General features: G+C 37.4%; 1 protein-coding gene across 3 annotated transcripts in view; it reads left to right on the top strand.

Annotated features, from left to right (window-relative positions):
- The window catches only part of SLC12A2 (solute carrier family 12 member 2), a 90,128-nt gene that overhangs the window by 43,432 nt on the left and 23,889 nt on the right, over positions 1–22,807 (top strand). For all 3 annotated transcript variants that reach the window (XM_012933049.2, XM_055142046.1, XM_055142048.1), the window contains exons 8-15: positions 6,435–6,562; positions 6,659–6,743; positions 7,821–7,972; positions 9,335–9,442; positions 10,851–10,974; positions 12,209–12,310; positions 15,183–15,338; positions 16,919–17,018. In XM_012933049.2, the coding sequence (XP_012788503.2) occupies positions 6,435–6,562; positions 6,659–6,743; positions 7,821–7,972; positions 9,335–9,442; positions 10,851–10,974; positions 12,209–12,310; positions 15,183–15,338; positions 16,919–17,018 (955 nt within the window). The remainder of the gene's footprint in view (positions 1–6,434; positions 6,563–6,658; positions 6,744–7,820; positions 7,973–9,334; positions 9,443–10,850; positions 10,975–12,208; positions 12,311–15,182; positions 15,339–16,918; positions 17,019–22,807) is intronic.

Here is a 22,807-nt window from a genome sequence, read left to right as displayed (position 1 = left end):
TCTATTAAAAAATGTATGATTTACACAGTTGTTCTTATGCAGTTGTTTCAGGCATTTAGTGTTTCAACATCACCAGTGTGACCTTCCCTTCACCAATGTCCTCATTTTCCCTTCCATCCCCAACCTGCCCCCTTTAGGCACATAACAAATTTACTTCAGATTACTTCTTCAACAAAACTAAGAAATGGCAAATAAAATGATAAGAAAATAAATCAGTAAAAGCCAATTTGTGATTTCTGTATGATTTTTGCCTATATAAATAAGGAAAATGAAGCCCTTTATTCTCATGTACATAAGTTTTAGATTCTGGAATCTAAATTTTATTTTCACTGTCACTGTCGTCCCATTGTTCATTGATTTGCTTGAGTGGACACCAGTAACCTCTCCATTGTGAGACTTGTTACTGTTTGTGGCATATCGAATATGCCACAGGTAGCTTGCCAGGCTCTGCCATGCGATCGGGTAGCTTGCTGGGCTCTCCGAGAGGTATGTATATACTATCATCCCATTGATCAACTATTTGGGCCCAGACGCCCTACCCACTGTGCTATCGCTCCAGCCCATATTTTAGATAATTAAATTTTATTTTATGTTTTGATCTCATTATGATAATAGTCTGTTTTACCTGATACTAATAAAACTTAAAGAAATTCTGAGCTAATGTATTTTGGAATTTACATGAAATAGGTAAGGTCTAACTTTATGCAAATTCCCCCCCCCCCTACATATTATATAAATACTGTGGTTTGCAAAAGAAGTTCATGATGATTAGTTATAGGCATTCATTATCCCAACACCCATTCCACCACCATTACACCTTACCTCTACCAATGTCTCTAATTTTCCCTATTGTGGTTACTTGTGCTTATGCTTATTAGTATGTTGGGTTTTAAAGTTCTCCTGGGTTTAGACAAGGGTGTGTCTTCAAGGCATGCTGGAAGTGAATGTTAGTAACATTCAGAATTGTAGATAAATTTTATGTATATTATCCTAATATATTTTTATCCTAATTATATTTTAATTTTAAGCATTTTTCCCACTTTTGCTTCTAGAAGTGTAGAAATTACAGCAAATGGTTACTTGTAAATCTTTTTTTTTTTATAATTATGTTTGTGACTTTGATTTAACATAGACCACTTTTTAAAACATTTTTAAAGTTTTTGTTTTTGAACCACACTGGCAGTTCTCAGGGCATATTCATGGCTCTGCTCCGGCAGATTTTGAAGATCCTATGGGATGCTGAGGATCAGACCTGGGCCGGCTACATGCAAGGAAAGCACCGTACTTTCTGTGCTAATACTTACTGTGCTATTGCTCCCACAAATAGCTCAGGTCTTTACCTCCAACTTGTTTCAAAAAAGTTTTAAATTTAGACCTTGAGAAATTAATATAGTAAATTCCTTGCACCTGGCATATTAAACAGTTCATATTTTTTAAAAATATATCTTAATTTAAAATTTAAAAACATTTTAAATTTTTTGCCATATTTTAAAAATAATTAGTTACTATGATTGCTAAATTTTAAGAAAGAAGTTACTGAAATTATTCCTTCTAATCTGCTAATACTTTAGCATTATATACTAAGAAAAAGAACAATTGGTGAAATTCAACTCGCACATAATACTAATATCTAGTCAGTCTATGGTCTTTGTATAGCTTTTTTTTCACTTGTGCCTATGAAAGTATTTTGAATTTTTTTCTTTTATAAAATTCATGACTATAATCTGAATATAGTTGTCATGTCTCTTTTTTCCTCACTTGGTTTGTGTGTGTCTGTGGTTGCTATGTGGTGCATGTGATGCTGGGAATCGAACCCAGTCCTTCTGCATGAAAGCATATGTTCCAGCATCTTGAACTGTCTCTCTAGCCCTTTTTCCTTTCTTTTCTTTAAGACATGTTTTTGATTTATTTTTTGTAGTAATACCAATATTGCTGTTTTGTACTGATTGCTCTGTTTCACCATGCCTACCACCAGAAACCAGGATGCCTCCCCAATTATCCCAGGGTTCCTTCTCCCCCTTCCTTGCCAGCACCTTCAGACCACATTCCTGTCAAAATTGTTTCCAATTGGTGATTGTTTGTTCCTTTTCCACTCTATATATGAGTGAGATCATCTGGTCTTTGTCTTTTTCTAACTCACGTCACTTCGCATAACTTGGTCCAGTTCCATCTAGGTTGCAGCAAACTGCAGGATAATTTCTCATAGCGAGTTATATTCTATTGTATAAATAAACCAGATTCTTCACTTGTCTGTTGTTGGGCACTTGGGTTATTTCCATGTCTTGGCTACTGTAAATAATGTAGCAGAGCCAGAGAGATAGTACAAAGGGTACGTGCCACAACAGTATGGCAGTGAGCAAAGTTTTGCATGTATATGTGGGTTTTTTTTTTATTATTATTATTGGAATAGTTTTTATATTCTTGGGGTAGATAGATAGGGATGGAGTTGTGGGTCAGATGGAAGCTCTACATTTTTTGGCAAGTCTTCAAATCATTTTCCAAAGAGGCTGAACCAAGTAGCAGTCCCACCAACAGTGAATGAGAGATTTAGGATACATTTCCCCACTAGCACTTACCAAGTTTAGACTTATAGAACATTCTCACATGAGGTGATAGTCCATTGTCATTTTGGTTTGCATTTTCTGATAATCATTGACCATGATGATTAGGAATTGTTTGCTCATCTTTCCCCAGTTTTGACAGGTTTTTGTTGTGAGCTTATTTTATTGTGAGCTTTAGGAATGCTTTATATATCTTGAATATTAGCCCTTTGATGTATGGTGGTGAATATTTTCCCTCAATCAGTGGATTGTCTTTATTTCAAATCCTATTGTTTGAAGTTTTTCATTGATTAATTTTTTTAAACTGGAACACTGATTTATAGAGTGACGATTGAGTTTCAGGTATAAGTGTTCCAACTCCAGTTCCTTCACCAGTGTCTACTTCATTCCACCAGTGTCCCTAGCTTCCTTCCCACTCTCCAGCCTGCCTCTGGTAAGCACCAGTTTTTGTGCTTCACCACCCGTTTTCAGCCACTATAGTTTATAGTAGTGTTCCTGATGTGGCTCCAGGCATTACACTCTAGCACACCCCCTCCTCTTCCAGAGGGACTATTCCCCTCTGCCATTGTCCTAGTGACCTGCACCCCACCCCAGTGTCATGCCTCCTACTGAAAACCAGTCCTCTCTTTGTTTCTAAAAGCTCCATTTCTTTGGCAATACAGAAGCTTCAGTTTGATACAATACATTTATTTCTACTTTTTTTTTTCTGTTTTTGGGGCCACATCCAGCAGTGCTTAGGGGTTACTCGTGGCTGTGCACTCAGGAATTTCTCCTGACAGGTGCTCAGGGGACCATATGGGATGCACGGACTTAAACTGGAGCCAGCCTCGTGTAAGGGGGAACACCCTTCCTGCTTGTACTATTGCTGTGGCCTCTCAACATTTGTTTTCTTTGTGAATGGGGTCATATGAAGATTCCTCTGAGGTCAAGATCTTGCTGTGTTCTGTAATGTTTTCCTCATACATTTTATGAAACAGGTTTTTGATACTAGGGTCTTTATCCATTTTGAATTCATTTTTGTATGGAATAAGATGGGGGGCCTGATTTCATATTTTTTTCATCAGGCCATCCAGTTTTCCCCAAACCATTGGCTAAAGAGACTTTTGATCTACTTCATGAACTCATATGCTTTGTTAGTGAACTGTCTATACAGCCGAGTGTTTATCTTTGTGCTTTCAATTCCAGTCACCTGTGAAGTTTTCTTCCAGTACCGTGCAGTTTTGATTATAACAACTTTGCAGTAAAGAAGTATGGGTTTTGGATGTTTGGTGGCCACATGTGACAGTGCTCAGAGCTCTCTCTGACTCTGCTGAGGGATCATTCCTAGCAGTGCTCAGGGGACAATGTATCGTGCCTGGGATCGAACCATTGTCAGTTGCATACAATTAAGCACCTTAACCACTGTGCTATGTCTGGTCCCTGAAGTAAACTTAAGCCTGTGAATGCAATACCTCCCAGCTTCTTTTTTCCTTAGGATTGTTTTTGGCTGTTCTGGGAGTTCTGTGGTTCCATACACATTTTAGAAGTATTTGTTCTGTGTTCTTGAAAAGTTTACTGAGAACTGCATTACATTCTTAACTTATTTTGGGCAAAATGACTATTTTCACAATATTGATTCTTATCTAGGAGCAATAAATATGTTTTAATTTCCTGGTACTATCTTTTATTTCTTTCAGAGGTGATTTATAGCTTTTATTAAATATGTCTTCCATCTTTGTTAAATTGACTCCTAGATATCTGAGTTTTTTGGACACAGTTATTAATAGGATTCTTTAAAATTTCTTCTACAGTTGTTAACATATAAGAATATGATGGTTTTTTGTGCATTCATTTTTTAAGCCTGATAACTTTAAAAGTTTGTTTCTAGGAATTGTTTTTGAAATTGAATCACAGTGAGATGCACAGTTATAAAGTTCTTCATGATTGGGTTTCAGTCATATAATGTTCCAACACCAGTCACTTCACCAGTGTACATTTCCCACCACCAGTGCCCCCAGTTTCCCTCCTGCCCCCCCACCCTGCCTCTGCCTATCTTTTTCTTTCTCTCTTTCCCCACTTCTCTCTCCCTCTCCTTCTCCCCCCCTCTGCCGCCCCCCCCCCCGCCCCCGGAAGTTTTTAGTGGAGTCTTTTGGACTTAATTCTGTACAGTGTCATTTCATCTGCAAATAGTTGACTTCTTTTCCAATTTGAGTTCCGTTTACTTCTCTTTATTTCCTACTGTCTGTGCCTCTCTCTCTTTTGTTGGATGGGTAGAGGAACATCCAAAACACAGTGCTCTGGAGGCTGGGCCCTCTCCTAGGGTTCAGAACAAACCCAAGATGCAGTGTTGCTTCGACCCTGAGGTGCTATGGAGTACCAAGGCCACCCCGTGATATTTAAGGGACCCCAAGGCCTCACCTGGAGATATTAGGGTCTTTTTGTCTACACCCAGTGATGTTTAGGGATCATGTGGCCTGGGAATCAAGTCAGATTTATCCCCATGCAAGAAATGGACTGTAACTCCTGTACTGTTTCTCTGGCTTTCCTCTTTTAAATGACATTTTACATAATCTCAAACTATTTAATCTGAAACTCATTAACCTTTTTTTTTTTATCCTTTAATGGCAGTTTTTTCAAGAGCACAAGCTTTTTTTTTTTTTTTTTTTGGTTTTTGGGTCACACCCAGCGATGCACAGGGGTTACTCCTGGCTCTTCACTCAGGAATTACCACTGGCGGTGCTCAGGGGACCATATGGGATGCTGGGATTAGAACCGGGGTCGGCCGCGTGTAAGGCAAACGCCCTACCCACTAGCACAAGCTTTTTTATTTTTCCTCAAATTTTCTTATTAAAGTTTGGGTCACGTGCTATAATTGTGTCAACACTTACGGGGGTTTTGTTTTGTTTTGTTTTGTTTTTTGGGTCATACCCAGTGATGATCAGGGATTACTCCTGGCTCTACACTCAGGAATTACTTCTGGTGGTGCTTGGGGAACCAAATGGGATGCCAGGGATTTGAATCTGGGTCTGCCATGTGCAAGGCAAACACCCTCCCCGCTATCACTCTGGCCCCAGCACTTATGGTTTTGATGCACATAATAACCTCACTTCTAAACCACTGAAATGTCAAAAACCCTTGTCTTTCATGTTTTTAGAAAGTACATCCAGTTAAGGTTTGCTTGATTTATTTACATAGTGGTTGGCAAGTCTTTCTTTATCCTTAAGAATAGGGCCATATACAGCAGCGCTAGGAGTCTGTGCCCACTCAGCTGAATTCTGCCAAGCCTCAGGCCTGTGGTGTTCTGCTTTCAGGATTTTTCCCAGTGCCTGTAAAAACAACTGTACTTCCGGCCTGTACTTGGTGATGCTTAGAGTGTTGCTGGGGTCATCAAATTTGCACGTTTGGCATGTGTGCTACCACTTAAGCTATCGCTCACCCTCGGATTATTAATTCTGGGCAGGATTATTATATGAGTGATGGGTATCCCACAGCACATCCCTCAAGGAAATCCTCTTGGTGTTCTTGGCTTTTCCAGTTATTGATGGTTTTTATCTTTGAGAACATGAATAAATTAGAGGGAAGCCCAAGTGCCTTACCTGCTCCATTATTTCTCCAGCTATACATTGATTTATGTCTTTAATGAGAGCAATAAAATTAAAAGTTGCTTGAAACATAACTCAAAATAATAGGGTTTAACTCAGATCAAATCTTGATATGATAGTACATCATTCCTTCATACCTGAAAAGAGGAACACATAGACTTGAATTAGGAAATATTGAAGAACTTACCAGTTTCTTGAACTAAAGAGGAGTCAGGGATCACTTTTAATCTCGACCTAACTTATGGTCTAATTCACTATCCACAAATTGCAAAAAGTGTTTTGTCCTCTACAGCTGAAATCTTTTATGAAAACTTTGGACCAGATTTTCGAGGTGAAGACAATTTCTTTTCTGTATTTGCCATCTTTTTTCCTGCTGCAACTGGTATTCTGGCTGGAGCAAATATCTCAGGTGACCTTGCAGTAAGTATTGTAAAGGATTGTAACTGTTGTATATATTTTTTAATGACATTTATTTATTTTAAAGGTAGACTTAACAAGAATCTTCTTGTCTTCTAGGATCCTCAGTCAGCCATACCCAAAGGAACACTTTTAGCCATTTTAATTACCACGGTGGTTTACGTAGGAATTGCAGTGTCTGTTGGTAAATAGCCTAACATTTCTTTGTGTATTCAGAAACTTTATGATGTATATGCTATAAATTTTTTTTGTGACATTTTCAACTTTAAAAAACAAAGCTATTTCAGCAGAAACCAGGAGGTTGCATTTTTTAGTTCAACATTTTATAAAGAAAACTAGTTGTGACAAAATTTCTGGAGTTTGCCCATGTTTCACTTTCTCTTCCCCACCTCACCCCCAAACAGCAAAAGAAAATCTGTAATTGACATTCATAGGCATCACTGCTACTTTAAAGTGAAATAGAGAATTGTGTAAAGTCTTATCTGCCAACTCAAAATTTAATAAAATATTTATAGAAAGTAACATTCATATGTAGAAATTAATACATTTTATTTTTTGATATTTATAAATTTCTTAAGATTTTTAGTCCTCTTTGCCCCCAACACCACGGGGTGCTACATTACCAGGCTATTCACTTGATTGGCTGAGTATCTGCTGCTTCTCTGTGGTCTCTGGAACACTACTTGGGAGGTCCAAAATAATTTTTTTTTTTAATGCCCTTTAACTCTCCCTGTGCATGGTCTTTTTTGTTGTTGTTTGTTTTGTTTGCCTTTAAGCAGATCTCAGGCACCGTATTTTCTTAATATTACCGGTAGTTGAAACAAAGGCATAAAAATAAAATTACAGTTAGTAACTATTCAAAATTGTTTTCTGTCATAAAACATTTACATCATCGAAGTCTGATCTTTGCCATATTGCAAGTGAAAAATACTTGGAGTTTGAGAAAATATTTTTATTATTTGGAACATAAGATTATTATTTGCTTAGGACATTTTAACCATACATGTCATAAAACAGTTTTGCTAAGATTGTTAAATTTATATATGTAAATTTCACTCTATAATATAGATTCCATTTCACTGCTTAATTCTGTGGACCACTTTCCCAAATTTTGTACCAGGTAAACCAATCTCAACTGAAAATAACAGTGTGTGTTACAAGCCAAATATTTGCAAAGATAGTAACATAATTTATGGTTGAATGTTACTTTGAAGAATATAAATCTGAACTGTATTTGTTCTCATTGTCATTTCTGTTTTAGGTTCTTGTGTTGTTCGAGATGCTACTGGGAGTGTTAATGACACTATTGTATCAGAGTTCACAAACTGTACTACTGCAGCTTGTAGTTTAAACTTTGACTTTTCATACTGTGACAGCAATCGTTGTTCTTATGGCCTAATGAACAATTTTCAGGTAAGCATCTTATATTGTATAGGCAATGCTGTGTTTATCTGGAGGTCACACTGCTATCAAATTTAAATACAGCAATAATTTGTTAAAATTGACTAAAAATTTGCAAACAGAAAGTGTAATATAAACATGTTTATACACATTTATATATATACACATGTATATATGGTATACGGAGGAAATAACCAGCAGCTCACATTATTTGCACACCCTTGCCTTGCACATGACTGATCCCGGGTTCTGTCCCCTCCTTTCCATGTGGTTGCCCAAGTACCGGCAGGAATAATTTCTGAGTTTAGAGCCACGAGTAACCCTTGACATTGTTGGTATGGTTCAGAAACCCAAAAACCAAAACAACAAAAAGATCCATAAAAAATTCTGGTAAATTTTTAGAAGAGTTTGTATTCAAAATGAAAAGTGAAAATTTTGCTTTTTAGTATTATGTAAATGCAAGAGACACTAATAATTCAGAATCTACTTTCATGACCGTAATTATGTGTAATACATATATTTTATCACAGAATTTTTTAAAGATTTATATGGGATAATTCTATTTTTCTGTTGTATAGTTTCTAGCAATTGGCCCCACATTTTCAGGGGTTAGAAATATAGGACCCAATTATGTAATTGAAGTTTGTTTTTTCTAGTCACAAGACAGGCAGAACCACAGGAATGAAAGAAAGTATTCACGTCCAGCTAATGATTCAGGCCAGTTCTGACATTGATATTGTGTCTGAAAGGCACAAATGTTGGTCTCTGCCCAGTGACTTGAAATGCCAATCAGATTTTTTCTTTCTGCCTTAAAATAGAAGTGTCATATCTTTATGAAGTCTTGTATGGATTCACTCTAGCAAGAGGAGTTTGTTATGCTTAGCGGCTTTTATGATTTAAACAAATTTTTTCATTAGGACCACTCCCAGCAGATTGTGTGCCTTGCAGTGCTGGAGAAACTCAGGACCTTATACATCGTAGGCACATGCTCTGCTACTTGCACTGTCTCCCTGGCTCACAAATAAAACTGTACATTTTTCTTGCCATGTTTAAAGCCCTAAATTTATTTTGCAACACTGCAAAAATAAAAGTTTAAAAAAAATATATAGGGCTTTGTAAAGCAATACAAGTGGGGAAAAAAATGTTAAGAAAAATTGCTTACCATATAGAATTGCAGGTTGTAGGGTTATATAACTTAAGGAAGAGTCTTGCTCATACCACACTAGACTTTGTAATATTTCACAAATAGTTGAATTTTCCTACTTGAGAAAAAGTGATTTGATTTACTTTTTTGTCTTGTTTGCAATTATATCTTAGGCTTCTTAATATATTTGCACACTTTAATGTCCTGAATTTTTTGTCACTTTTCTTAAGGTAATGAGCATGGTGTCTGGATTTGCACCATTGATTTCTGCAGGTATCTTTTCAGCCACTCTTTCCTCTGCTTTAGCATCTCTTGTGAGTGCTCCCAAAATATTTCAGGTAAGTTATTTTTACATTATGGACTTTATAAAAGGGGAAGTGTTTTATACGCACACGCAAACACACACACTCACATATGAATGGAAAATAACAGTAAATAAAAGTATATAAATAAATGCTTATGCAAATATATAGCTATATACAAATATATAAATACATTTAGTTTGTCATGTTAATTCCTCTGATTAGTTGGCTTGGACTTCCTCTTTATCCTGAGGTATCATGTACTGAAAACTTATACTAAGAAAAGACCAATATATCACTTGGTCTATGAATAAACATGATATATACACATATGATATGTATGCACATATGATATATAAACACATGATGTATACAAATTCAGGATGGAGCGATAGCACAGCCGGTAGGGCATTTGCCTTGTATGCGGCTGACCTGGGTTTGATTCCTCCACCCCTCTCTGGGAACCTGGCAAACTACTGAGAGTATCTCGCCTACACGGCAGAGCCTGGCAAGTACCCGTGGTGTATTCAATATGGCAAAAACAGTAACAAGTCTCACAATGGAGACGTTACTGGTGCCTGCTCGAGCAAATCAATGAGCAACGGAATGACAGTGATACAGTGATATACAAATTCATATATCAAAAGTGGTATATTGGTCTTTTCTTAGAGTAAGTTTTCAGTACATGATACCTAAGGATGAAGAGGAAGTCCAAGACAAATAATCAGAGAAACTAACATGATGCCAAACTAAATGTTTTATTTTTACAAATGCTTGAATCTTTAATATGTGCAATACATTGAATTATTTACTGTATAATGATGAATATCAACTATATTAAGCAAATCGCTGATACTGAATAAAAAAATACTTTTAATTTAACATTTTATAAATGTAATAGTTTATTTGTTAATTCTGCAGTCTTGATCTTAATGTGTAGTTATGATTAGTGAGTTTGTATATATTTATACATTGTATAAATATGATATAATACAAAGTATTATGTATAAATATAATACAAAGTATGTAATACATTGAAATTATTTACAATAATGCTTTAGATAGAATGGTGAAATTTTATAATTAGGATTTTTATCTGCTTCAAATTTTGGACTTGATTTTCTTAAAACAGGTCACACCTATCTTATACTTAACTAAACTTGCAAACTTCTATTGTTTTCTGTCTTCTGTGATTTCTTCATAAAAATTCCAACATGGGAGTTAAGTCAAGGGGAAAATTTTTCAGTGCTACTCTCAACTTATCTTTTTGGTGGTTGAAATGTTCGAGTCACCATTATTGTCTATAGGTAGTACAGTGTGAGAGAGGAGAAAGAATGAGAACCAAAAATTAGTGTGCTAGTGTACTAGTCCAGGTTATTGTAAGTATATATAAGTGTCTCTCTTATTTTGATATTTCAATTCAACTTTGCCATTTTTTTCTTAGGCTCTATGTAAGGACAATATCTACCCAGCTTTCCAAATGTTTGCTAAAGGATATGGGAAAAACAATGAACCTCTTCGTGGCTACATTTTAACATTCTTAATTGCACTTGGATTCATCTTGATTGGTTAGTCATATAAATGGTGTGCTAATGTAGATTTTATTCCATTTATACTCTTAGCTCTAAATATTGAATTCGTAAATTGCAGAGCAAATGTTTCTTTCTGATCAAATGAAGTGTTTATTATTAGTAGTATTGGTATTATTATTAAATTTTTTTTTGGCTTTTTGGGTCATATCCAGCGATATGAGTTACTCCTGGAGGTGCTCAGGGGAACCATCTGGGATGCCAGGGATCGAACCCAGGTCGGCCACTTGGAAAGCAAACACTCTCCCTGCTACACTGTCACTCTGGCTCCCTAATGAAGTGTTTAGTATTGCAAGGTGCTAACACTTAAAACGTCTTTGTAAAAATTATTCAGTTTAGGGCTGGAGCGATAGCACAGCGGGTAGGGCGTTTGCCTTGCACGTGTTTGACCCGGGTTCGAATCCCAGCAACCCATATGGTCCCCTAAGCACTGTCAGGAGTAATTCCTGAGTGCAGAGCCAGGAGTAACCCCTGTGCATTGCCTGGTGTGACCCAAAAAGCCAAAAAAAAAAAAATCAATTTAGTATCATCTTGTGTTCATTGTGGTAGAGGTGGATTTTGCAAGTATACATAATAGTAGTATAAATAAAAGAATTTCAGCGTTTCCTCACAGATTTTCTGCTCATTTCCATTTGGACACTGTTACTTGCAATTACAATTACAAGTGACTAAAGGAGTAGTAAAGAACACACTGACTTCCTATTAAAAGTTGTGTGGAAACTAATTATCATCTAATGCTGTTTATTACTATGGTGTAGTTACTTTTGGAGACAAATTGCTAATGATTTAAGAGTTTCATATGACCCAGCAATTCACTTTGGTGGGGGCTATATTCAGCTAACACACAAAGATAAACAAACTTCATTTACTAGTATGAATGGATCTCAAATAAATGTGCAAGATTAACCTGCAGAATGAAATTGTATATCATTTATGTAATCAATATGCAGTATATAACGCTTATGGACTTATGTGTGTGTGGTAAAACTATACAATTGATGGAAAGAATATAGGACTTTGGAAGAGTGAAGTAACTATGTAGCTAAGATTTGATATCTAAAAAGTAAAAGTTCAAATGTAAGTCATTGTATGTGGTTTTGAAGAGATCTACTTCTTTATGCTATCTTCTAAAGTTCTGAAATAATTTTATAATTTTTAAAGCTTAAAAATGTGGAGTATAATACCATTCCTAATGTTTATGTTTTTTTTGCAGCTGAACTGAATGTTATTGCTCCAATTATTTCTAACTTCTTCCTTGCATCATATGCACTGATCAATTTTTCAGTATTCCATGCATCACTTGCAAAATCCCCAGGTGATTTTTCATTTTTTTAAAGTTTTGCAAATGTATTCTATTTTAGAGAAATTAAAATTGTGGGATTGACTTATTAAAGTTCAGCCAATGGTTACAATTAAGGGGATCTTCAAATATCTTTGTCAGGAATTCTTACGGTAATATTTTGTGTCTATCATTTAAATAATGTACTTAAAATAGTATTAATAGTCCTTTAACTTTAACTTTCTTTAACTTCTTCAGTTTTTATTCTTTATTTAGCTTACTTCAATATAATTTTTTTAAAAATATTAATTGGATGTAGTTGTCCTGGACAGAAATTCTTTTTTCTGCCTAATAATTATTTATGAAGGCACCATGATTTACATAGTTAATCATACCATCTATAGTTGAGTCTCAGGTACACAGTGTTCCAACACTGGTGTCACCACCACTGTCGGCTTCTCTTTACCAATGTCCCCAGGGTCCCTCCCACCCGCCAGCCTGTTTCCTTGACAGTGACAGTTTTAAATTTGGTTGACATAGTTGACAGTAGTAGTAGCCAACTACTGTCATAGTTTAAAACAAAAAATCCATAATAAAAGCACATATATAAATTTATGATTCAAGTACTTCTGTCTAGGATAACATAAAATCAATGTTTCTAAAAATGTTATAAAAATCAGGTAAATAAAAACAGAAAAAAAGGATGTATGTAACTAAACTAGAGCGCCAACACTAAAGCATGTTGATATCCAATACTAAAGCAAGCACGATATCCAAACTACAATATGCTAACTGTGAAATAAATGAAGGAACATAATCACTTCCCTTTAAAGATCAAAACATTCAGTATAGGAAAGATCACAGAGAACTTAAGACACAAGTCAGCTTCAATTTTCACTTAAAAATATAATATTTAGATGTGATGTAAGTGTGACTATAAAAAGGTAACAAGGATTCTTATCCTGAAATTCTTATTTTCTTGACTAAAAAGTAATATTCTATTTTGTTGTTATATTTTGATTCTTGCATGACAGTCTCATTGTGGAGGACAAGATAAAGCATGCTGTAAAAATTATACATGCTTGAGGAAGGGTGATGTGTTGTTCTAGGGCCCTCTGGGCAGCTCTCTTGCTACCCGAGTTTGGTGCCTCCATCGCTGTGTGTGGATTCCATCTGGACAGCTGTTGGGGATGGGCAGGCAAAGGAAGAACGAGGACCAAGCTGGTTGCTGATTAGTTGCCGTTTATTCAATCTTCCATCTCACACACTCCTTCCTAGTCCCTCATTCCTAGATCCCAGATTTCTGGATTCTGACTCCTACTGTGACCTCTAGATTCTCATTCTCACTGCTTCTCACTCTGACGACTCCCTGGCTTTGTTTTTCTGCCTCTGAGTCTTCTTGCTGTGGCGACTTTCTGACCCTTTCTCTGCTGCTGCTTCCTTGGATCCTGACTCTGACTCTCCCCACTCTTACAGTCTTAGTTTATATAGCAATTACATAGGGTGGTGATACAAAGGTGGGGTTGAACATTGACAAATCAACAAAGAAGGGGAAGACCATTTCTCCTGGAGATTAACAAAATCTCATCTAAGGAGATTACTCCAGATTATTAGGAGATCCGCTTAAGCATGGGATTTCATCCAGGGTGTCACTTTCTTTTTTCCTCTAATAATCCACTTAAATAGTTATAGTAAATTGACTTCTAATATTTCTAGCAATGTCATTCTGTATGAGCACAGAAAGAGATATATCAAAAGTTTGGTTCTTCCTGAGGACATCTCACTATATATTCCAAACCACAGTTCTCATGCCAGTTTAGTCGTCTTAACCCCAGGAGGATCCTAGTCTCGTTGTTCCTTTTGGATCATGACAGCATTTGTCCATGACCATGCTCTCAATTTTATAGTTGAGTATTGTGGCGCTTTGGCCTGGCCCATTTCAATGCCAGGGTAGCTTAGAGCTTGCCCTTGGTCCATTCAATCTGTTGTTGGGACCCTGCTTTTGGGGTGCTAGGAGCTAAGGGCAATGGAGTCGAGAAAAGCAGATGGTCAGGAGTAAATATTATTTGGGGTTAATCAACTCCCAAGTTACAAAAGCAAAATATTAACTGTCTTCCTGTGTCCATACAGAATGGACATTGCTTTTAGGTAATCTATGTAAAAGACATAACTTACAAGTTGGGTGTCCTTAGAAGAATCTGATCTTACAAGCTAACAATCTGTTTAGAGAAAAGGTGATTAACTGTTTGGGGAGGAAGGCACAGAGAAGAGTTTACAGATAAACAAAGGAATGGGAGTGAGCACTGTGATGGGTATAACCCGATAAGCCTAAGTTCCCTCCTGTAAGGCTGAAAAGACAAACCCAATATTATCCTACATCATACATATTTTATTTTTAAAGATATTCTAAATTTAAAAATATTTTAAATTTAAAAAGATATTTTAATTATTTTGACTATCAAGCTACTTATGAATGAAAATTCTGTCTACAAGATTATTTGAGTGAGGTTAATTCATAAATGCTTTACTGTGTGGGAAAAGTTTTTTCTATAGTGAACTCTTAATTTTTCTAGTAAGTAGTTGTATTTTAATGATTAATAAGAAAAACATTTTGTTTGGATTGTTACTTTGTATTAAAATGTGCATTCAAATACAGATATATCTTACATTAAAGCCAAGAAAATAAAGCCACAATATTTAGGAAACTTTTAAAATGGAAACTTTGTTTTTTAAAAATATCTAATTTCTAGTGTTTATAGCACTTCTTTGCTGAATTTTCTGCATAGCATAGAAGTAACACAAATAACACAAAATAACAGAGTTATTTTGGGCAGTCATTGTGTGTCATTGTCTGAAGCAGGTGACAGATCAGAGTGACTTTACTTGACCACTCATTTGTTACTGTTAGGTTGGCGTCCTGCATTCAAATACTACAACATGTGGATATCACTTCTTGGAGCCGTACTTTGTTGTGTAGTGATGTTCGTCATTAATTGGTGGGCTGCACTGCTAACTTACGTGATAGTCTTGGGACTGTATATTTATGTCACCTATAAAAAACCAGGTTAGTAATCTTCTATTTAACATATCGAGCTCAAAAGCTCTTAGTTCTTTGTTACTTCTCATATCTAAGCATCATTTTTTGGTTGTATTTGAAAAATACTTCCCTGTTAAATACTTGATTTTGAAATGCATGTAGTTTTAATGATACTGTGTAGTCCTTGGAATCCTATTACCATAATTTAAGTTTAACTAAGCCTATTTGTACCCAGATGTTAATATAATCAACACTTTGTTGCACTCATTATATTTTTCTTTTTTAAGAGTGCTTGGGAAGCTCGAAGGACTCCTCCTTGCACAATTCAGCTTGGCACTGAGGGCCACGCACAGACCCAGAGATGCAACAGTGCCAAGGGTCACACAGGCCAAACCGGGCCATGCTCAAGGGAACATGCAGCATATGGGAACTGAGCTGCAGTCACTAGCACACGCAGGCATGAGCCCCAACTCTTTGAGCGATTTCCCTGGCCCTTCACTCTGTACTTTCAAAATTTATCTCTGAAAGGATTAAGATTTGAAGAAATGTAGTTTCTGGCCTCATATTACCTGTTGTCGCTTTAGTATGTACTGAAGTAAACACATGCCACAGAAGTAACAGAATGTTACACATCCTATGTGTAGCAGGAAAGATTGAACAAATATATTTTAATTGGGAAGAAAAGATTACCTAGAATGTAATAGATGTCTCAAAAAGATGATGTAAGATATATTATGATTGTTGTAGTATATATGGGCCCATAAGATATAGCAGCCTATCTACAGAAGAGTCATTGAGGACGGTTTAGATGTTTTGGCCCAAGAGAATATATTAGGAAGAGATGATAATCTTAAATACATCTTAAATAATGATCATGCATTGTGCAATCCAGATATGAGCATTAGAAATGTGATGAGCAAAGGTATTGTTTTGAGAAGCAGTTATTTCTCTAATATACCTATTTTGTCTTTAAAAAATAAGTATAAAATCATCATTGATCTCCAAGCTATTCAGAAAGGAGTAAAATTGATAGTACAAATAAGCTATTAACTATTTTAAATAATTAATATTTTAAATAGTGCTTTGTAGCTCTCTGCCTCTTTCCCCATTAGACCTTTGCATATGTAAACTATAATTTTTAAAATCATTTTTGTGTGTGTGTGGTTTTTTTTTTTTTTTTGCCACACCATTTGTACTCGAGCTATTCCTGGCTTTGTTTAGGGGACAAAATGTAGTGCCAGGGTTAGAATGGGAACTGACCACATGCAAGCTAGTTGCCTGATCCATGTATTACCTCTCCAACCTCTATGATTTTTTTTAAGATTTTAAAATATTTTCTTTATTTGTGACTCATTAGAGGTATATTCACAGCCCTCTTTCTTAATCCCTTCTAAGTTATACTTTTTCTTTGAATGCAGTTATGGTTTACATGAGCATTACCTTAAAGTTGTGCTTTGACCTAATCTAGTGAAAGGTCTGAGTATAATAATTATTTCCAGCAGTTGAATTTTTAAATATGAAAGCATTATTGATGAATTTGTGCCTTATCGGTTATAGATTGGTTCTTAATCTTGGTATAATGCCCTATGAATACTGTCCTCTCACAGATGTGAACTGGGGATCCTCAACACAAGCCCTGACTTACCTGAGTGCATTGCAGCATTCAATTCGTCTTTCTGGTGTTGAGGACCATGTGAAAAATTTTAGGTAAGTGACAGAGCAGCATAGAAAAATTCTGTCCTGGGTGTTATTCTTTCTTCATTATCTAGTTATTTCATGTATTTTGTGTATGTTGCGTGTGGGGGAAGGGTCATACCCAGTGATGCCCAGGGGTCCCTCCTGGCTCTGCTCACTCAGGATCACTCCTGGGGGTACGCAGGGGACAAATGGAATGCCAGGGATTGAACTTGGCTAGGTCACAAGGCAAGTGCCATGCCCAGTATATTATCACTGGTACTGCATATAAAGTTCAGTAGCATAAGTTACTGGTTTTGTTCTGGTTGTCCTTAAGTATTTTATTCATAAACAAGGTTGAGGTTTCCTAGTTGTAAAATTGTACAGAAAGGGCTTAAGAGATAGTATGGCAAGTGAGGTGCTTCCCTGCTTGTAGCTGACCCACGTTCAGTCCCTGGCACTCCATGTGGTAGCCCTCCCAGGAGTGATCCCTGAGCGCAGAGCACTGGAAGAAGTGGCCCAAAATCAACACTCCCCCCACCCACGCCAATTATTTTACAATGAAAATTACCATTTTTAAGTAAAAATTTATTTTAGTCATCATTAATGGTACTGTGTTTTATGATGGGGTTTCATGTATGACATATTCCCATACAACACCCTCCACCAGAGTGGCAACTTCCCTTCCCCGTTGATCCAGTATTCCCTCTGGCATCCTGTTCTCCTCCCTTTCCTCTCCTGTGGTAAGCAATGAATATAGGAATGCAAATGTCTTTTCTGAAGAGAGTTTTTGGGCCCTTGTGGTAGATGCCAAGTAGTAGAATTGCTGAGTCACCTGGAAGCCTGATTCCTAGATTTTGGGGAAGTGTCCATATCCTTTTCCACAAGGGCTGTACCAGTTAGCATTCCCACCAGCACTGGTGTGAGATGATGTCTCATTGTTGTCTTAATTTGCATTTCCTTGATGAACACTTTCACATCTTTTTTTTAAAATTTATTTATTTTATTGAATTACCATGTGGAAAGTTACAAAGTTCTCAGGCTTATGTCTCAGTTATACAGTACTCAAACACCCGTCCCTTCACCAGTGCCCATATTCCACCACCAAAAACCCCAGCATACCTCCTAACCCCCGCCCCCCCACCCCCCATCCCCGCAAGCGTAATTGATAAATTTCACTTCATTTTCTCTTTACCTTGATTACATTCCATATTTCAACACAAAACTCACTATTGTTGGAGTTTCCCCCGAGGAAAGACAGCCCTACTGCCAAGGAAGCATTTGATAATTAGTTTTCCATTGCTGAGAATGGAGAGATATGAAGTCCCGCTGTTTCAAGTATATAATTTTTTTTTCCCCTTCCCACATCACCAAGTTCGTGCCTGCTTAATAAATAGTCCTTATAATATGGCCGACACCACGCCGCCTGACGAGAAAAAAGGATATTTCCCATCCTCGGGCGGCGTGGGGCTATGGCTTAGTTCACAGTCTAGAGACATGGCTGTAAGCAGTTTCTGGGACCAAAAGTAGTCTAGGTGGCCTCCGGGTTCTGGTTGATCAGCAGCAAAGCAGCCGCAAAAAAGTGTGGCCACCCGGGTCGAATCTCAGCGGAGCATGCGCTGGTATTGGCCTGAGACTGCCCAAGCATCCCGCTGTTCCAAGTACATAGTTTTATTTCCTCCCTCTTACCGCGCCACTGAGTTCGTGCCTGCTTAATAGACCTCATAATATGGTGGACACCACGCCACATTTCTCCCTGAAAAGGGAAAAGAACCGAGAAAGGAGGATATTCCCTCTCCTCGGCCGGCATGGGGCTATGGCTTGGTTCACAGTCTAGAGAAATGGCTGCTACTTTGATTACCTTCATTATTTCAACGGAAAACTCAGTATTATTGTTTGGAGTTTCCCCCCACAGTCAGACCTGCTAAAAAGGAACCATTTCACATTGCTGACAATTTAGAGATACTAGGTTTGGGATTTTTGTATGAAGTCCAGGGAAAATTTTGCCAGAAATTGCATCACTGCAAGCTTTTACTTCCCTTTTGTGGTGCTCATATGATGGAGAAGCCTGGAGAGAGAAACCCTTTCTCGCTGACGCCTCATGGGGCCGTGGCTCAGCTCACAGTCTGGAGGCATTTCTGCGAGCTGCTCGTGTCCAAAGTAGTTCAGTTGCCTCTGGGATTGTGCTCGAGCAGCAGTGGAGAGCTCACATATCTTTTGACCACTTATACCTAGTCTTTGAGGAGGTTTTGGCTCTTTCAGAAAGTCTAAGAAACAGGAATCCTCCAAAAGTTTCTATGAGGCAAACAGTACCCTGAAGCCAAAAGTAAATAGATACCACAAAAAAGGGAATACAGTGGCCTTTATCCCTGATGAATACAGGTGCTAAGATCCTCAACAAAATACTATCAAATCTAACAATACATCAAAAACATCATACACCATGAACAAGTAAGATTCATCCTGCAGGAATGTTTTAACACATACAAGTCAATCAATGTAATACACCATATCAATAAATGAAAACTGTAAAACTTTAAAAATCGCATGCTTATAGCAGTAGATGCAGAGAAAGGATTTGATAGAATCCAGCATGCATTCACGATAAAAACTCAATAAATGGGAGTTGAAGGAATTTTCCTTAACATAGTTAAAGCCACTTACCACAAGCTTACACAAAACATTGTATTCGTTGGTGAAAAACAGAAAACGTTCCCTTTAAGATCAGGCTTAAGACAAGATGGCCCTCTCTCACACTACTATTGAATAGTGCTGGAAGTCCTTGCAAAATCAAGATGCAGAATTTCATGGCTTTTTCCCCCCCCCCATATGCAAAAAATGAAATAGATGAGAGATTTTAGAACCAGGCTTATTCACAGAGAGGTAAAGGCCTATACAAAGAAAACTATAAAACACTACAAAGAAATAAGGGACCCGAGGAAATGGAAATCTATGCCCTCTTCACGCATTGGGAGTATCGCCATTGTCAAATGGCAATGTTGCCACAGTAGGGTATAGATCTGATGCAGTTTCCATAAAAGTACCCTCACCCCCAAAACCCTATTTCTCTTACTTGGCAACACTTTAAACTCACTAATTTGTTTATATTTACTTTTCCTCCTCAAAGGATACTCTTGTTGCTTATCTTGCAGTACTATCTTTTGGGGGGAGTGAGGCGTATCCCAGATTTAACCCAGGACCTTACACATGCAAGGAATGTGTTTTACCACTGAGCCACATTTGCAGCCCTTTTCAGCTTTTCATTTATTATCTGTTGATTTTCTTTTCTTTTTTTTGCCCTGCACCCACCATATGCATGTACATAAAGACTTTTTTGAGTCACAACCAGGCTACACCTCGATCACATCTGGCAATGCTGAGGGGTTACTCCTGGCTTTGCACTCAGGTATTACTCCTGGCAGTGCTCAGGAGACCATATGGATGCCAAGGATAAAAGAACCCAGATTGGCTGTGTGCAAGGCAAATTGCCTTACCCACTATACTATCACTTTGGCCCCCTCCAATGTATTTTTATGCCATTATATTTACTAGATCCTATTTTATTGGATACAGAATACAATTGTGATTTTAGTCTCATGACTTTTGTTGTTGTTCGTTTTTTGAAGGGGGGGGGCGCACCTGGCTTTGCTCAGGGATCGTTCCTGTCAGGGTCAGGGGACCAAACCCAAGTGAGCTGTGTTCAAGACAAGCACCCTTCCTGTGGTCCCCCTTATGACTTTCAAAGCATAATTCAGATCATTCAGAAGTAATTATGGAGTAGTAATTCAGATAAATTGTGGAGGACATCATGATTGATGGCCTTCTATTTTATCGTCTGACTTTTTTGTTGTCTCTGAAGTCAGTTCAACTTTGCTTTTTTTTCGTCAGTTTTTAAAAATCTCTGTCTTTACAAAACTTGCCAAAACATTCTGTTTTCTTCACTTTGTAGTTTCTTTTTTTAAACACGTCTTTCTCATCATTTCCTATTTCTTCAATTTGGATTTGTACGTTTAGCCTCTAAATATCTGTGGTCCTTGGCAAGGGAAGCTCTGCATTGGTGGGTGGGGTTGTCAGTTGAAGCTCTATTGTAGATTAATGTGGCTTTGCTGGTTTCTTTGAAGAATTTAAGTCATCTTAAGGATTTTCATTTTCATCTGATTAGACTTCCCAGAAAAAAACCTTATGATCTTTTGCTTATTAGTAAAGTCTTGACTAGGAGAGACCTGAGGGACAGGAAGAGAGGAAGAGAACAAGGAGAAATATCCTTTGGGGCTTTCAGAATTCAGATGTAAATATTCTGCAGCCCTATTTGAAGCATGCCCGCACTGAGCTATTGCTGGTGTCTCTAGACCAGAGATGCCCTCTTATTAATCGACTGAACAGTTGCCCAATATATGGAAAGGAAATGCAATTATTTGGTCGCTGTTTTTGCAAACTTTAAAATTGACTAAAGTCTCCCTATTTCCCCATTTCTTTTTACTACCAATTCCAGAAGTATCTTGGCATTAACTTGGGGATTTTGGTAGGTTGTCTTTTTTTTGGGGGGGTCACACTTGGCATTGCACAGAGGTTCCTCCTGGCTCTGCACGCAGGAATTACTCCTGGCAGTGCTCAGGGGATCATATTGGACGCTGGTAATTGAACTTGGGTCAGTCGCATGCAAGGCAAACGCCCTACCCGCTGTACTATCTCTCTAGTCCCTGGTTGTCTCTTTTTTTAGGTGTACAATCAGTTTACAGCTTTCTCTTAAGCTCATTTAGCATTTGTCTAACCTCTTGTTATTCTTTCATCTGCTTTTCTCCTGTTCTTTAAACTTGTGGTTCTATGATTTTAAGTAATCTAATATATTGTTGAAATTTTTTTTTTTTTTTTTTTCTTTTTGGGTCACACCTGGCGATGCACAAGGGTCACTCCTGGCTCTGCACTCAGGAATTACCCCTGGCGGTGCTCAGGGGACCATATGGGATGCTGGGAATCGAACCTGGGTCGGCCGCGTGCAAGGCAAACGCCCTACCCGCTGTGCTATCACTCCAGTCCCTATTGTTGAAATTTTTTTAGGAGTTATATGTTTATATGTTCATGTCATATGTTCATCTTATCATGTAATTACTCAAAAGCTTATTCTAATATGTTTTGTGCTCTTTACCTTTGTGGGTGGGTGCATATATTATATAGTAAAGACACCAACTATTATCAACAAGTGAAATTCATTTGTGTGCACTTCAATCACTACCTTAATTTATAGGCTTAAAAAAATACAGTAACTTCAACAAGATAGGAGTTGGCATTGTATTAGAAAGTTGAATATTTTATGGAGAGGAGATAGATTTGTTGCACTTGGTAAACCACTTTTAATTTTTGTTTTTGTGTGTGTCTGATGTGAGTGATTGACACATGAATCTATGTTGTGATTCTGAAATTTAAACATTTGGCCTACTGTATCCCTGAATCTTTCCAGTGACCCTGAGCGGGGCAGTATCAGCCACTTTGAGAAACACTGGTCTAGCTGTTCTTTTATGTTGCAAACCCATGTGGGGTCGTGGGTAGGAGAGGGGTGTATAAAAAAAAAAGTTGGAAAAGTGAAAGTTTTTTAAGTGCACTTCCACCAGAAGTTAACTGAAAACCAATTACATTATGAGTCTGAGGTTTTCCTGGCAGCAGCCTTCCATGTTGCATTTCTCTGATGAAGGGGGGCTGACATTGAGAAAAAGAAGCCCTGTCCCTGCTCCCATCCCAGCACCCCCCCCAATTTTTTGAGGTACTGTAATTTACAGAATTATTCATGACACTCAACTAAGCCATGATCAAATTCCATTTGTATA

Source organism: Sorex araneus, chromosome 6 (genome assembly GCF_027595985.1).
Source record: "Sorex araneus isolate mSorAra2 chromosome 6, mSorAra2.pri, whole genome shotgun sequence".
NCBI classification, from domain to species: Eukaryota; Metazoa; Chordata; class Mammalia; order Eulipotyphla; family Soricidae; genus Sorex; species Sorex araneus.
The sequence above is the reverse complement of the archived record's forward strand: the minus strand, read 5'-3'. Positions and strand labels throughout refer to the sequence as shown.